This window comes from Dysidea avara, chromosome 5 (assembly GCF_963678975.1).
Source record: "Dysidea avara chromosome 5, odDysAvar1.4, whole genome shotgun sequence".
NCBI classification, from domain to species: Eukaryota; Metazoa; Porifera; class Demospongiae; order Dictyoceratida; family Dysideidae; genus Dysidea; species Dysidea avara.
Window position 1 is genome coordinate 12,097,979 of NC_089276.1, and position 16,169 is coordinate 12,114,147.

The following is a 16,169-nucleotide window of genomic DNA, read 5'->3' on the forward strand; positions in this document are numbered from 1 at the left end:
GTAAAGCAGATAAAACAATTTTAAACAGCATCTAACAATGTGTAGACTATACTACAGTAATATTAGAGCCCACTTGTAGACTTGTTTTGTAACACTCATTGTGGTCTGGTGTGAGGTAAAGACCAATTGACACTATCTACCTCAGTGTGTACCATGGAGACATGTTAGCCACATCCTGCCACATGCTCAGCCAGTAATTTGTAGTAGACAATCAATGTTCAACTGCTTACATGGTACTAATATACCTAATTAATGTGAAGAATAAAAAGTCACTCCATGGTTACAAGTACTGTACACACATGTACTGCCTATATGAGATAACATATGATCCTTCACATATGGCCCATGGCCTTATTCAATGAAACAGTTTTATTAAATGCTAGGGACCTGTGAGGAGGCTAAAGCCTGTGAATACAGGGAGTCAGAGAAACATGCAACTAAATGCAGAAAAAATTCCCAAATACAGTGGTGATTTTTAAATGTATATCACATTCATTGATCATAAATAGTACCATAGTTGTTATAGCAAATAACTTGCTTTATGATACAGAACGGTTACAGCTTCACTTAACTTATCATGTGAGCCATTCACTAGTAAAATTATGTTTTTGTAACATTCTCATGATCATAGTATTGTAATGCACAGTGTTGTTGGATTCATACTAACAGATGTGGAGACATTGCAATTTATTTTCTTGTTGAAATGTCTGTATCTCAACATTGCAATAGTATAGTACATGAATAGCTTTTTGTTACATCAAGAGTTCAATTTTAGATTAAGAACTCTTGGTTACATGTAATTGTAATTTCACTAATTTGATTTACTGCACAGTAAATTCAAATGGATCAATTCAACCTCCACGAGTAAATTTAAGCTACAGAAATTTTGGTTAAAATGACCTTCTAAAGGTGGTTGTAACCGGAGTAGACACTTGAACTAAATCAATCAAAAAAGTCAATTTAACGTTCCAAACTAAATAAGAAGCCAAAATTTTTAGTTGTGGCCAGTTTTTCTCAAAACACAGCAACTTTTATGTGATGTATCAAAATTTACCCTTGTGTAAGAAGCATGGTTCCTACACTTGTAGGGCTATACACTGTATATTAGAAATTTTGTAGGAAATATTCCCACAATGTTGAATTTTTTAAGAAAGATTCCTGCACATGGCACAAAGTGTAGGACATTTTCATGCTCTGTAGAAATAATTCCTAAATTTGTAGGAACAATTCTTACACCGCAAGAAGATATCTTACACTTTGTGCCATGTGTAGGAATCTTTCTTACAAAATTCAACAGTGTGCATGGGAATATATAATTTATATATTTCCTACAAAATTCTATATAGCTCTACACTAATGTAAACTTCCTTCCTGCACCTTACCCCAAAATTATGATTTCTTATTTAATTAACGTATTTTGGTGATTTGAGTGTATATTGTCAAAGTCCGCTATGGTAAGGTTTATGATGCCCAGCTACATGGTTAAATTCACATTAGTACACTGGTTGTTATAGCATTTGTGGTTTACACTGTAATAATATAAACAAATTACATGTAAGAAGCATAAGCAAATATTTTGTGACAATTAAGAGTAATTTTACAATGGATGGTTAAAATGACTGTGATGGCATGGTTATTTCAAACACTTAGCTAGAGGTTGAACAGACCATGGGACATCTGGGTAATATGACTTTGGGTCAATACTACCAAACAAATTGGTTGAATTGTATAACCCAAACATTTGGGTCATTTGTACTCATTTGAATTTACAGTGTAGTTGTACAGTAGGTTGCAAAATAAAGTTTACATTTTGTAATTGTAATTACGGTGTGGTTACTAAGTAATTACCATGTTTGTACTGTAATTACATTTTAACCGTAATCCGTAATTATGCAAAAAAAGTAGTTTTTCACCAGCCATATATACAATATACTCATAGTTACCAATAGAGCATAATTCGTAATTACACTTTGTAATTACGCTACTACAGCGTAATTACAATTACGAAACGTTAACTTTTTTCTGCAGCCTACTGTACTTAGTATCTGTTACTATTGTGTATGTCCTGTTTAGGAGACATCACATCACAATATGCATCACAACATGACCAGACAAAGTTGTATATCAGTGCACGATTCATGTTATACAGAACTCCTGACCATACCGATGGAACTCCAGTATTTGGCTAGTAGTGAACTGTTCTATGTTGTGTGTCATTCATCCTGTTTGGATTATGTGAAATACAGGTTGTGTAGCACTTGAACACTGCACAAGTATACTGCCTATATACTGTACAGTTGTAGATCTCACATAGTCAGTTCACAAGCTATCAGACATGTCATGAAAATTTGCATGCAGCATGCACAACTCTGTTAGGAGAATAATTAAACTGACCAAAAACTTACATACATTTATAACACTGGACTAATGCAATGAACTACTGTACGTGCATGCAAGCATATCACTAAGAGTGTCTGTCACCACACTAGGTGTTGACACTGAATACTGAATAAATATCTATATTATCAACAGATTATGATTGAATGGTAGGGATTTTTAGCAACAGAAATATTGACATGTGTGTGCACAGACATTTAACTAGAAATGTAATTGCATTTATATTACATCTATTAGTCAATCAGTGACACTTTATCTTCAGGCTTAGTCTTGTTACCTCCAGTATTACTGGCGTCATTCATGCCTCCATCATTTGTTGATGTGGGCTGACCACCTTGTGGTGTTTGCCAGTCCATGTCACTACCGGGTGTAAACATCTCGAGATTGAGTGACTCACGATTGGCAGAAGTGACTAAGGAATCAGCATAAATATCAGTTATTATTTTGTTTCTTTGCCTCTCCAATGTTGCATCAATGGTGTAAGGATCACTGACATCTTGGTCTTTGGATTTTGATTTTGGCAATGAGTACTGATTAACTGGAGCTGCAGTGGTAGGCTTTTGTTTCCTATCAATACTTTCGTATGCTGTACCAGTGCTTGCTCGTTGATCAGCAGCTGCTTCCATTTTCATCTGATTAGCCTTCACCCTCTTATCAATAGTCTCATAAATGTTAACATCACTGGGTGGTCTGACTCCTTTTACAGATTCTGAGACACGTGGAGGTGGTGGTTTTGGTTGTGATTGTTGTTGTTGTTGTTGTTGTTGTTGTTGTTGTTTTAGTAGTTGAGTTCGTGGCACACCAATTGAAGCCTGACTACTGTGCAGGTGAAAGTTCTCTCGAGACGCAAACTCAAAGGCAGTCTTTGTTAAGCTGAAGCAAGGCAAAATTTCCATGTATATATATGTACAGTGTACTTCTATTGAAAAGATCACTCATTATTTCATACACTACTGCAATGTGTATTGCTAGTATGCATATTGTAACCATACAAAATTCAACATTCACCACATATGTGACTGGATATCAGAAAAACGATCCAAATTGCACATCAGAAGTTTTGAGATAAACGGTTTTTAAAGAATTCCAAGTCAGCATAACTTGCCAAGGATAGCAAGCACGTGTATGAAATTTACACAAGAGATGTATCAATCTATTACCTTTTAGACCACTTCCAGTACTTGTAACTGCTTGTGGAGTTTCCTGCCAAATAATAGAAAATCTGAGCAGTTGGATGAGCTAAGTAGTATCACGAATGCTCACAAAGGAGAGGAGGGTGGCGGGGTGGACAACAAAAATACATTTGGCTAAGCCATCCACCAGTAAACCACTGATTCTTGCCAAGCCAGGCCCTTCACAAATCCAAAAAACACCATTCGAGCTCTCCACACCACCCAGAAAAGGCAGCTGTTAAAACCAGCCTCAAATAGTTTGAGTAGTACTGAGGGTCAAAACTACTAGTATGATAGTGTAGCTATCCACTGGTGGTGTTAGTTTTATTTTGCCTGATGTGCGATTTGGATCAGGTTTGTAAAATTTAGTCGCATGACATGCTCATTGCCACTATAAATTATGTGCTATTTTCATTTGAAAAGGAAGTCACAGACATGCGCACACCGATTCATTCAACAAGCCTTGATGTATTTTAACCTGGATACACACAATTTAATACACAAACGAACATATTATATTTCAAGCATGGAAAGTCTTCAAATTAACCCAATATAATTGACTAGGAGACATAACTTTTTTATGGATACCAAGCATCCTCTTAGTGAATTTATTACAGAGCTTATTATGCACTTACTTGGTTTGAGATTCGTGATCTTCTTTATCCTTTTTCCACTGTCTCCACTGATAAAAGATCAGTATTAGTAGAGCAATCAAACAAATTATGAACAATACAATGAACACTACAGCAACCCCCAACATTGCAGTACAGTCACTTCCTCCCCCACCTCCACTACAAGTTGGTCCTGTACCTAAAATTGTCAATGGCACAGATATATTAAACTATGAAGCACTGTATGCATACTATACATCAACATTGCTGAATAAAGTGCTGCATCAGTTGTTCATTTATTTATTATTGGAATTTTATTACTGAATTCATATTATGTAAATGACATTCCAATATGTGATTGCTACATTAATGGGTTCGTCACCAATGCTTTGAAGTATAATGAAAGATAACACTATTATTTTGAAGTTGGTGTCATGGAACTGAAAGACTTGCTGTGTAAGTGTGTATCAGACATTATTTTAAAATGCATGTAGAACTGTTAAAGAATAAAGTTCCTGATCATGAGCCATACTTCAGTATAAATAATTGCTGATGTACAGTTAATATTACATTTTAAGTTCACAATGTATATCCACATCAGCATAAAATGTGGATAGGTTATTAGGATAATTGGAAGTGTTATATTTATTTAGATCAAATGTAAGACAATTTTTAGCCTACAAAAATAAACGGTATAGTATGGATTTAAAATGTACTATGTACAAATGTTTTGTATTGTGCTAGGGCTACCCTTGGATACATACTCATAGTATACCATGGATCATGACACCTGCTACTAAGCTTACCAGAACTGGGAGCCATAACACTGCTACTGCTTGGACCAGTCATTAGGCCACCACTTGCATTGACAGCCGCTGCAACTGACACTGTATAGGTCTCATCACTGACAAGATTCTCAATCACGGCAAATTTCTCAGAAGTATGGACAGTCTGAGCAGAGCTACCTGACATGGTTGATTGATATTGTACAACATACGTCGGATTTCCTCGGCTTTCACTGGCCAACAGTTCATTCCATGAAACAAAAATTCCGTCAATAAATCTTTTAACTGTAACATTACGAGGAGCAGTAGTTGGAGCTACAAAGGAAGTAAGAATACATGAATACATGCAACATTACTATAACATACTAACATTTAGTATGTGTATCCAAGCGTCTAGTGACCCATGGAATATGCTGTTAAAGCTCCCCATTATTTTCTTTCTAGCAATATGTTTTTCTTCACCTAGTATTCCCAACCCTAATATTTCTTTGAGTGATTTCTGAAAAATGGCAAATCACATCTGCAACTGTATGTTGTATACAATCACTGGACTGGACTAGTGGACTAAACTAATGGACTCAGATTTTTTTTCCTTTTTAGCACATATTTGGGCAAGTAGTTGTAGCTACTGCTTAATATGCATGCAGGCAAATCAGTTTTCTGGGCACTGCCTATTCATCTACTCAATTAACACAACAACAAATCTATAGTTAGCTCAATATCTGTAGTTGAGCGGATATCGCTCACTAGAATTCTGTGCAGAAGCAGCTCTTAGCAACATCACTGTGTTTTAGGGATGCAACAATATATCGGTATATATATCCATATATCGCAATATTTTCTATCGCAATACAATACAATATGCGTGATGAAACATGTCGATATATTGCTTATTGCAATATATTGCTTATTGCAATATATTGCTGCGTTACAATATATTGCATTATATTGCAGGGTTGTAATGAGCTGTGGCTTGTGAATAATTAGCCTATTCAGCTGCCACTCTCCCGGAGGGTGGGAATCAAAGCCACCACAATGTAATTGTTGATGTTTTAGAAGCCACATATCCTAAACAAACAGTGCTGGTTGTAGTACTGCCTAGTTGTACTGTAATACCTATTTAATAACTGTTGGCCATTATAAGCAGCTTTTTACTGGTTGGTGTACACCACATGACACTAATACTATCTGCTGTATCTTATGAAGCTTAAATCCATGAGTTATTTACACAAGTATAGTGCTTTAACATCACCAAAGGCCCTAATCCAAATATTGCAATACAGCAATATATTGCAATATTTTTTAAGGCAATACGCAATATGGTATTTACCCATATTGTTGCATCCTTACTGTGTTTAAATGGAGTATATGATATTAATGAGTTTTTAATAGACCATTTTATGGTCAAACATCTCTCTCTTGCTCCATTAGATGGCCCTACCATTCTTGCAGTATAAATCATACAGTAAGTATAGTCGTAACCATGCATCCTAAAGTATTGGACATCTTGGCCAGTGAAATTAAGTGGTTACAGGTAACTGTCTTGCTATTCCATACATTGGTAGCCATTACATAGCTGCAGCTGGGAAAAGTTGACTAATCTGGCATATGGCCACACCGGTTTTCTTTGTGTGTGAGAGGATTTAACTACATGACACTGCGTATTCTACATTACAACCAATATATTACCCAGATATTGTAAAAAGGGAAAAAACCAGTCCAGTCCACAAGTCCAGTCCAGTGATTGTACACAATCATAATTGCTAGCAAGCATAAAATTTTAGCTTAAAGACTGAGATACTGTAATAGAGCAGTCACATTACATTTTAGCAACTGCTTTATAAGGTAGGTGAATGCTCTATTAGAAATACTTGCAATAACAAAGTATCTAGCTCAAGTGTTATATGTGTCACATCAATGATTAAACCATTGCAATGATGTTAAAAAAATGTACACAAACAGTCTCCAATGGTGTATACAGGGCTTCACTTAAGGGCAGGGGGCACTCCCCCTTCCCTCAAATTTTAAGCATACGTATGTCAAAGTTTTAAGGCTGAGAACTGTTTCTGAGAATGTATATGGAACAACAATAGCTTGAGATTGCTTCTGGTCATTCTCAGGTACCTGAGAATGCATCAGAAGCAATCTGAAAGAGTCTAAATACTGGGAGGGCATGCCCCAACACTCCTAGATGCCATAAGCCCCCTTGAGTCATTTCCTAGACAAAGGCCTGGTATACAATTCTTTTAGAAAATAAGGCACACTTAATTGCTATAATTTTAAGGGAAGTGTTACTACTATTTAGGATATCTGACTGCTCTATTAGAATACAGACTGTACGTCTATTTTGCGGCATACATTGTCTTCAACATACAAGAATTTGCATATACGTACTACAATATCCTATCGACATGCTACATGTGTAGCAGTAAGCATAAGTATAAAAGTAATTCAAAGACAGACCTTTACTTAAAGCAAATATTTGTACAACATTCAGTAAAAATGATATCCTTGCTTCACACATTACAAAACATACCATTATAATGCAAGTCACGTATGAGAACATAAAATGGGGTGTGACTTACTCAACTGACTTCCATAGAACACTTCTCTCACTGAAGGTCCACTACCTTCATCATTTACTGCCATCACTAATACTTCATACAGTATTCCAGATTCTGCAAGAACAAGCATGGCTTACCAACACTTCTATGTGCATATACTGAAAATTCACATTTGATACATGGGAGAGCACCCAACAGAATTATCCATCATATAGCTTTATGGTGATTGGGAATTGGCATGGGTAATAAATAAAGCCAAGGGGACACCTTACATTAATTTATGATATTTATACAGCTTCAAATTAAACTTGCTGCTGATCTTGCAGTTACAGGATACACTTACCCAAATTTCGTAAGGAGTAGGATCTCACATCATCATCCACAGTAAAATCAGTAGGAATTACATCATCAGGACGAGTTATGATCAGTCTGTAGTTAGTGATCATTCCATTGGGATATAGTGGAGGTGTCCATTGTACAGTAGACAATGTATCTGATTGTTGGGTGACTTGTAGTGATGCCACATGACTTGGTACTACATATATATATATATATTAAATGTACGATGGATTTTTTCTCTACATGCAAGTTTCTATATTCAAATTTCTAAATGTCAACTTACAATCTGCTAAAGTTCTGACCATCATTGAAGTAGTAGATGGACCTTCTCCACCTCCAGTTGTAGCCGAAATGTTCGCTGATATTTCTTGATATGGTTGAAGGTCGGCAATGATGTGTGTCTGAGTCTGCAAGTATGACAAATGTAGTTGCAACAATGAATGAAAGATTGTCACCAAAGTACTTACCATAGCTCCAATGCTGGTCAGAGTCAAGGAATTCACAACGCCACCAACAGTGTAATAAAGAGTATAGTGTGATAATATTCCATTGATCATAGCAGGTGTTTCCCAAGACACTGAAACAGTACTTGAGTTCAGAACTGTGACCCCAAATGATTGAGGTTCTGATGGAGCTACGTACACAAATGTGAAATATTTGGTATCACGCATGCTATATATGGGCAACTTTATGCAGATATAATCATTATACCACACTCATAATTATAGTGTGCAATTTAGTTGTCTTTGAATTTGCTGGCAGTTTTGTCATATATTGCAATGGTCCAGATCTGCAAGAATGTGACTGATTTACACATCATATAGTATGGTCTTAGGGATCATGCATGGATGTTTGCACTTCTCACAAAGTAATATTGACCAGAAACCAGCCTCACAATACTTTCATGGAGCCTTGGCAGTATTGGTTAGGTATAACCAAGCCCAAAAGTGCCTTCAGCATGATTCAAAATGCTTTCAATAATAGGTTCCTACAAAATTTAATTTTAAAATTCTTTCTTTGGTGGAATTTTCTGCTGACTGACTAACTGATGCTTTCATACAAATGTAACTTGTTAACAGCTAAGGAGTTTTACTGTTAGATACTGCTTCAGCCTGACAGGTGTCTTTTGGTATGCCACAGTACATACAATGCATACATCATGAGATAACCTTGTGTCTCATTTATCTCTGCTGACAGCCCAAGGTATCAATTCACAACAGTGCATGATGGCTTTACTCTATATTTGTAATGGGATTTTTCTGTAGAGACTGGGTTGATTGCAGAGACACTTCTCGTACTGCTCTTCATTTGTAACGCTGTTTAACAGGCTAAACATAGCTGAAAACGAAGCATAATAGCAATTGATAATAATATTATTGGGATACATATTCAGACAAAAACAACAAGTCTGGAATTATTCTTTCATTTGATACGGTACCTAATCACACTTGAAATTTTTAATCCTTGTATATATATATATACTTGGTAGAATACAGATTGTTGAATATCACGCCTTACAGCAGCTTATTTGTTATATACACTAACTTTTTCCAGGAAATGGAGATATTTTAAGAATCTGCTCATCAATAATTGAGTTGTACTCAGATCAATAATCGGATCGGTAATCAGTAGAAGCTGATAATTAGCTGTTTTTACCATAATCTAGAAATTGGTTATAATGGGCTGTGACCAGCAGATTAGTAGCCTATTCAGCATTAGCAGCGGCAGTATCATTGGAGAGCTGGTGTCAAAGGCTCTGGCATGTACTTAGATAATTTGTTTATGTTTTGTGGTAACCACAAAGCCAACTCTATAATAAACAGTGATAGGTGGAGCCCTAACCCACTTGTCTGATTACTGTGGATTTTCTGTCCATTTGAACATTGCATACTGCATATCACATACTGAGTATTGCATACTACATCATAATCAATGTGATTTATGCAGTATGTGTTTCAAGTACGCAGTACGCAATGTTCAAACGGACAGAAAATCCACAGTAGCAACTTTGAGTTGAGGTAAGAATACAACCTCCACATATTGGCTTTACTAGCTGTACTTTTAGTGAAGTATGAACAAGTGTACCTACTATCGGGAATCAGTTAAAATAGGGTTAAAATATTGGATATCGGTTTTGCCTAAAAGGCGGGAATCAGTACAACGTTAATCAATATTACCACCACTGTGTTGCTACGCCATTACTACTTACAGTTTGGAGCACTTATTTCACACACAGCAAGGTGGAAAAAGCAAGTCTAATAACTTGTAACTGCATGCATGATCATAATTAAAGTGTAGTTTACTGAATTCGTGGATGCCTTTGTGAAACAATTCCACATGCTTAGGTCAATCTAGCATTATCGACAGACTACACACTCCCATTTAATCTTTCAACAGCCTCATACAAAGATAAAGCAGACAACCAACTGAAGCATGAAACGTTTGTGCATCAATATACAACCAACTACAGTAACAGTATCAATTTGAGTTGCAATCTCAAAATTGTTGCTTGCATTAAAAAGTCAGGTTTGGCAGATTTGGTTGCACAAGAAAACAATGTTTTACTTTTAAATTCATTGTTTTAAATTCTAATTCCAAATACAGCTGTAGCTGATTCATTCGTTTTCTAATTTCATATCTTCTCTATGCATATGATAAACTAACAAATTAAATGTTTTGTGTTAATTGCATAACATAGAGTTTTCAAAGGACAACAATTTCATGATTCTCACAGCTAGTACTGAGCAAATTTGATAGACAGTATAATTTTGTTACTTTACCTCATATTGCAATATAATTAAATTATTGGTATGCCTTATACAGTTAGGTGTCATCTTTGACATGATATAGACAAGAAATAAACGTTTTCCTTTAAGTATTTTTACATAATACATATCCTCTCATATAAAAGCTTCTTTATACAGTATGTAGCTACAAATATCACATTTAGTGTTTTAAAATGTACAGTATTGCAGTGATCAAGAAATTTGGCTATTTTAAAACAGATAGTATACCATCGTTAAACTAATGATCAGTATATTACTCAGCACATAGCCACAATGAGAATTTGATATCCTCAAAAGCAGCAGGTTCCATGCCTTAGAATCACCGGGTTTCATGTATTCTCAAAAATATATGAATCAAAATCCATACATTTTTCCTTGGTAATTTCAACGACACATGGTAAGTTTATTAAATTGATACCTGCTTGTAAAGTTGTAATTGATAGTGGATCAGACACAGGACCAACAATTTGAGAGTAACCAAAGATGGTACAAGAATACATTGTGTAGCTTAGGAGACCTGTCACTGCAACACTGCTAACACTGCCATTAACCTGAGTATAGGAGATGGAAGATGCATATAAATACATAGTTATGTACAAATTACTGCACATTAAGACATTTGTACATTTTCCTAAAGAATTGGTGGTAGAAAAACAAGTTTCATTTTCCAAGTTTCAAGTACAATGAATTTTGGGTGGAAGAAAAACTGTTATATGCAAAACAATAATGGCTGGATACAAACTGAAAAAGTCCTTCCTAAAGCTGTTTTGCCTCTGTAATAAGCAACAATACCTAGTGTACATAAATGGTAAATGTTTGTGTTGTACCGACAGTGTTGGGACAGTTACTTTTTAAAGTAACTTGTTACATATTGCATATTACTTGCAACAAAACTATATTTAGTTACAGTTACATATTACCCATAAAATAAAGTAACTTTAATAGTATTACATATTATATTACTTTGTGTCCACAGTCTTAAGCTGTCACGTGTGAAACTACCACTTTATCACGTGACATGATTGTGTTGTTGGACAATGTACAAATCTTGGCTATAAGTAAGAAGCTGGTGAATAAGCTTCATTCAGTAGGCTTCATTACTTCATTGTGGCTAGGCGTTACTCAGTGAATTACTAATGAGATTAGTAACTTTGTTACTTGTAGTAATAATATTATACTGATTACAGTAACTATATTACTTAGGTAACGCATTACATTTGTAAGTAAAGTAACTTGAGTTATATTACCTGTTTTTATAATGTATTTTGTTATATTACTTAGTTACCACAAAAGCAATAATATTACATAACGCGTTACATAAGTAACGTATTACCCTCAACACTGTGTACCGATAATTGGTATCAGGCTGATATTGGCCACTAGCTGATTAATCAATTTGATTAAATCAAAGCCCAGGGGCGGATCCAGAGTCTGGAAAGAGGGGGGCACCTTGCTGAAAAAAAGTTGAAGAGCAAAAAAAAAAAAAAAAGGTCACAACAATAATAGCTAGTTATCCTTTACCAAATATATTATATCACATATGTTATGTAAAATAAAATCCTTTTATAGCTTCATAAATAAGCTGCACTGCCTCATGAACATTGTGACTGCTCTATTAGAGTATCTCGATCTTGTATGCAATTTCTTGAAGGGGGGGGGGGGGGGGGGGCATTTGCCCTAAATGCCCCATCCTGGATCCGCCATTGAAGCCGATGTTAATCTTCACTGCACTGTGTAGTATAATAGCTAGACATAAGAAGTCATGCATTAACGGTGACTACAAGCCATGCCTAAAGTAAACTGTGAGGTATTAGGTTTCTGTGTAGCACCAGCAGTCAATTGTATAGCAGTAGTAAAATGTATTTAAAACTTGGTTAGCTACCATGAGTAGCTTTTATATACTTGTGATATACATCTCTTTACATTTTTTAGCCTAGTAACCCTGAATATCAGTGCTTACATCACTAATTTAATATTGGTTATTGGAATAATCAGCTGATTTAATTATCGGTGCAACACTAGTAAATGTCACTCAAATAAAACATACCCACCCTATACAACATACTGTACAATTGCAGCATACCCTAATTAGGTCATTTCCTGGATTACATGTAATATCATATCCTATTTGAAGACCACCTGGTTGGAAGCCAGGTATGGGAGTCCATGATAATGTAAAAGATTCAGAAGTAATGGATGTAGCTGCAAAGTTCTGTGGAGGCATTGTTGGGCCTGTACAAACAATAACATATATTTGTGAACAATAAAAATGTTTGCATAATATAACCACATACCACCAAGAGATATTGAATTAGATCTGCTCCCTCCACTAAACACAGGGATCATGTATGTGCATGTATAAACACCATAATCATCAGGACTCAGTGATGGAATAGTGTACTGTATGAAATGTTGACTTGTTTCAGTATCATGTGTTATAGCATCATAGTCATCATCAATTACTACACCATTTCTGGTCATGAAAAACTGGTCTGGTGGAGGCCCATTAGCCAAACAGCCAACAGTTAACGTAACTTCATTGGTATAGTTAGCATCTGGAATAAATGGTCCTGATAGGCTTGGTGCTATAATACAACAGAGAAAGATCCTTATTGGCTAAATTAGCAACATAAAATATGATTAATATTTTGTACATGTGTATGGTAGATACTTAACAACTAAGCAAGAAACAGCTTACTTCCTTCTCTGCGGATATAAAATCCAACTTCAAGCACATGTAGTTGAAAGTCAATATCCATTATTCTACAAGTGTATAATCCTTCAGATTGAAGGTGTAACTGGAAACCACCAAAACCACCACACTGTACTAATGACAATACACCAGGATTAGAAGATGATGGTGTTTCAACTGCAAAACTTGTACTAGCTGGACAATTCACAGGATCATCGCCAATTGGTTGATCATTGAAGAACCATCCTCCAAGAGATGATGTGTTGCCAGATAGACCAGATTTGCAATAGATAACTGGTGGCACATTGTCATGATAATAGAATGTGTAATTTCCTATGTCCATGGCATTTTTATCTTCTCCTGTCTCAAGCACAGCTCCTATTATGAAACATATATCAGTTAAATTTATGCCTATAAATAGAATTAGCTAGCTATAATGATAAGATATTTTTTATCATAAACTTACCAGTTACTCTTACAGCAAATGGTACACTAAAAATCATCAAACCATCAACAACAGGACGACACTCATATGTCCCACTATCATAAGGTTGTAATCTACTGGTACCAATAGTAGCTGTGGTTAGTCCACCACTCCCAAAACAAGGTGGACTCCCACCATCTCTGTTACAAGTTTCAACCCACTCATATGATACTGAAACACCATCACCAGGTGTTGGTGTAATCACACATGTTAGATTAAGTGCAGTAGAAATGGGGAAACCATTTGAACCATCTCCTGCTGGACTACTAACCACTGTGGCAGTGGTCTGTGCTTGACCTATATAAAGTACATAAATAATACATTTGTAATACATCCATTAATGGTAGCTACACACAGATATATTTTGAAAGGGGAATAGGGATTGCCGAAAACAGCCATGGAACACGAAGGGGTCACTGGGGTCATAATGTGAACCACAAATCCCCATTTTGACTCTCTGTCATAAATTTTAGCTACATGCTCCATCATTTTGGGATTAGTCAAAATAGGGATTTGTGTTACAATACCACCCCAGCAATCCCTTCTTGTTTCATGGCTTTTTCAGTGGTCCCTTTTCCCCTTTTAAATTTTTTATTCATCTAGTTTATAATAGATTTGTTTTATTGATAATCATTATGATGATTGTTGTAGATAAAGCATTTGCATTAGTGTCTTTAATGCATAGCTGTCACGTTCAGTGAGTGCAAGCTTTGTTGTTATCAGGCACACTCGACTGCATTATTAGAGTATTTACGTGACTGCTCTTGGTTGTGCACGAAACTATGAGCAGCTGTTGTCATACTACATATGTAGTTGTAGTTTCAGGACTCTTGGTCATGAACCCACTATCGTGCATGTGATTCATGATAATATACAGTAACTAGAATAACCCATGGAATGAAACACAGCAGCAAAAACCACAAGATAAAATACTGTATATTGTAGTTAACTGTATGCTTGTTGAGACAGATCCCCAGAAAATATATTGTTCTAGATTTGTAAAGCATGGAAGCATAGATAAAATGCTGAAAGTAAAGTCATGGCTACAACACAAGACATGTACAGAGTCAGACTTAGTAAATTCAGTTTTAGCCTTGCTTTCTTTATGTAGCAATGAATAATTGTGGTGTGCGCTATAATTTCTTGGCTGTGCAACTCACTACTGTGAGTCTTGATATAATAAAAATACGTCAGGCAGCAATCAGCACTACTATTATACTATTGCAATCAAGGAGTCTGCAACTCCCTTGAAATACATACACCCTGTAAAGATTTTGAAATCTGAAATCTTATCTCACAATAGAATTCTCGTATCTTCCTGGGTGCTTAACATCATATGGATCAAATATTCTGCTTTCATAAAATCTTCAAATCTTGGAAAATTTTAAAGATTTGGAATCTTGTACAGGATTTTTTTGAGTTGCAGACCCCCAGTTGTAGCACTGTATAATCGCCAGCACAATATTTGGCATACGTACAGTATCAGGATGACAAAAGCATCTAATAGTATGTTGAATGATAGCAGAATCTCCACCATTCACCAAATAAGGTAGCTAAATGGTTGGTAGCTACAGTACAAGTTTGGTTTGAGTTATCAAACCATTAACCTTATGTTCATGGCTATCATCAGATGCATACATACAAAATTTTGCTGCAGGAAATGCCAAAAAAAACATAGCTACGTAGCTAAAATAATAATGGGTGAATTGTAATACATCACTGACAGACAAAAGCCTACTGTACTGGAGTCAGACAAGCATGAGTATAAAGCGTATCGCGTACTGTCCCATCCATTCGCTGAAAAGTAAACTGTACACGCCTTGTTTTCTTTGTGGTGTCCTCCCCTATGAGATCACCATGGATACGACTGTAAACAAATCGCTATAACTATAATTGTACTGGAGTTCCACGCTGTTTCCTATGGGATTGTATGAACATACATACTGTATATTTAACTTGATGACGACTAAATGCTTTGTGTGCTCATTTTGTTCTAGACAGCCACACCCACTTTGGAAACTCATGTCGGCACACGTAACTGACTGTATTAGCACGCAGTGCAACACGCATAACATAATATGAACAACACTTACAAAGTTCAGTTAACAGTGTAAGCTCCAATAACACCAATATAATCCTCATAGTATACATCGCCGCGATAAAACAGGTAGATTTGAATCAATAATCCAATTTCGAACAACCAAAACCCACTATGTAAACTACGTGACTCAGGGTCAATTAACTCTATTACGTCGTAACTGTGTCATCATTACCACAATAAGTCTTTTGCCACACTGATTTAGTGCTAATCGTGAGCTATAGGAACCTATAGTGCTAAG

The 16,169-nt window shown here is 35.8% G+C and overlaps 1 protein-coding gene across 1 annotated transcript; it reads right to left on the reverse strand.

Moving 5' to 3' along the window:
* Window positions 1–2,496: 2,496 nt before the first annotated feature.
* Window positions 2,497–16,060, reverse strand: LOC136256435 (uncharacterized). The gene is made up of 13 exons (XM_066049392.1): window positions 15,924–16,060; window positions 13,813–14,127; window positions 13,353–13,724; window positions 12,949–13,239; window positions 12,738–12,886; window positions 11,073–11,205; window positions 8,336–8,502; window positions 8,152–8,275; window positions 7,873–8,064; window positions 7,551–7,643; window positions 4,987–5,280; window positions 4,205–4,379; window positions 2,497–3,270 (listed from the first exon to the last, which is right to left on the reverse strand). The coding sequence occupies exons 1-13, from the start codon at window positions 15,979–15,981 to the stop codon at window positions 2,631–2,633; spliced, it is 3,003 nt and encodes a 1,000-aa protein (XP_065905464.1). The 5' UTR covers window positions 15,982–16,060; the 3' UTR covers window positions 2,497–2,630.
* Between the last annotated feature and the right edge of the window lie 109 nt (window positions 16,061–16,169).

Coding starts and splice junctions, on each gene's coding strand:
- LOC136256435 (XM_066049392.1), bottom strand. CDS start 15,981: ATGTATACTATGAGGATTATATTGGTGTTATTGGAGCTTACACTGTTA. Junction 12,887..12,948: donor TAATTCAATATCTCTTGGTG/GTATGTGGTTAT, acceptor TTGTTTGTACAG/GCCCAACAATGCCTCCACAG. Junction 7,644..7,872: donor CTACTCCTTACGAAATTTGG/GTAAGTGTATCC, acceptor TTGTTCTTGCAG/AATCTGGAATACTGTATGAA.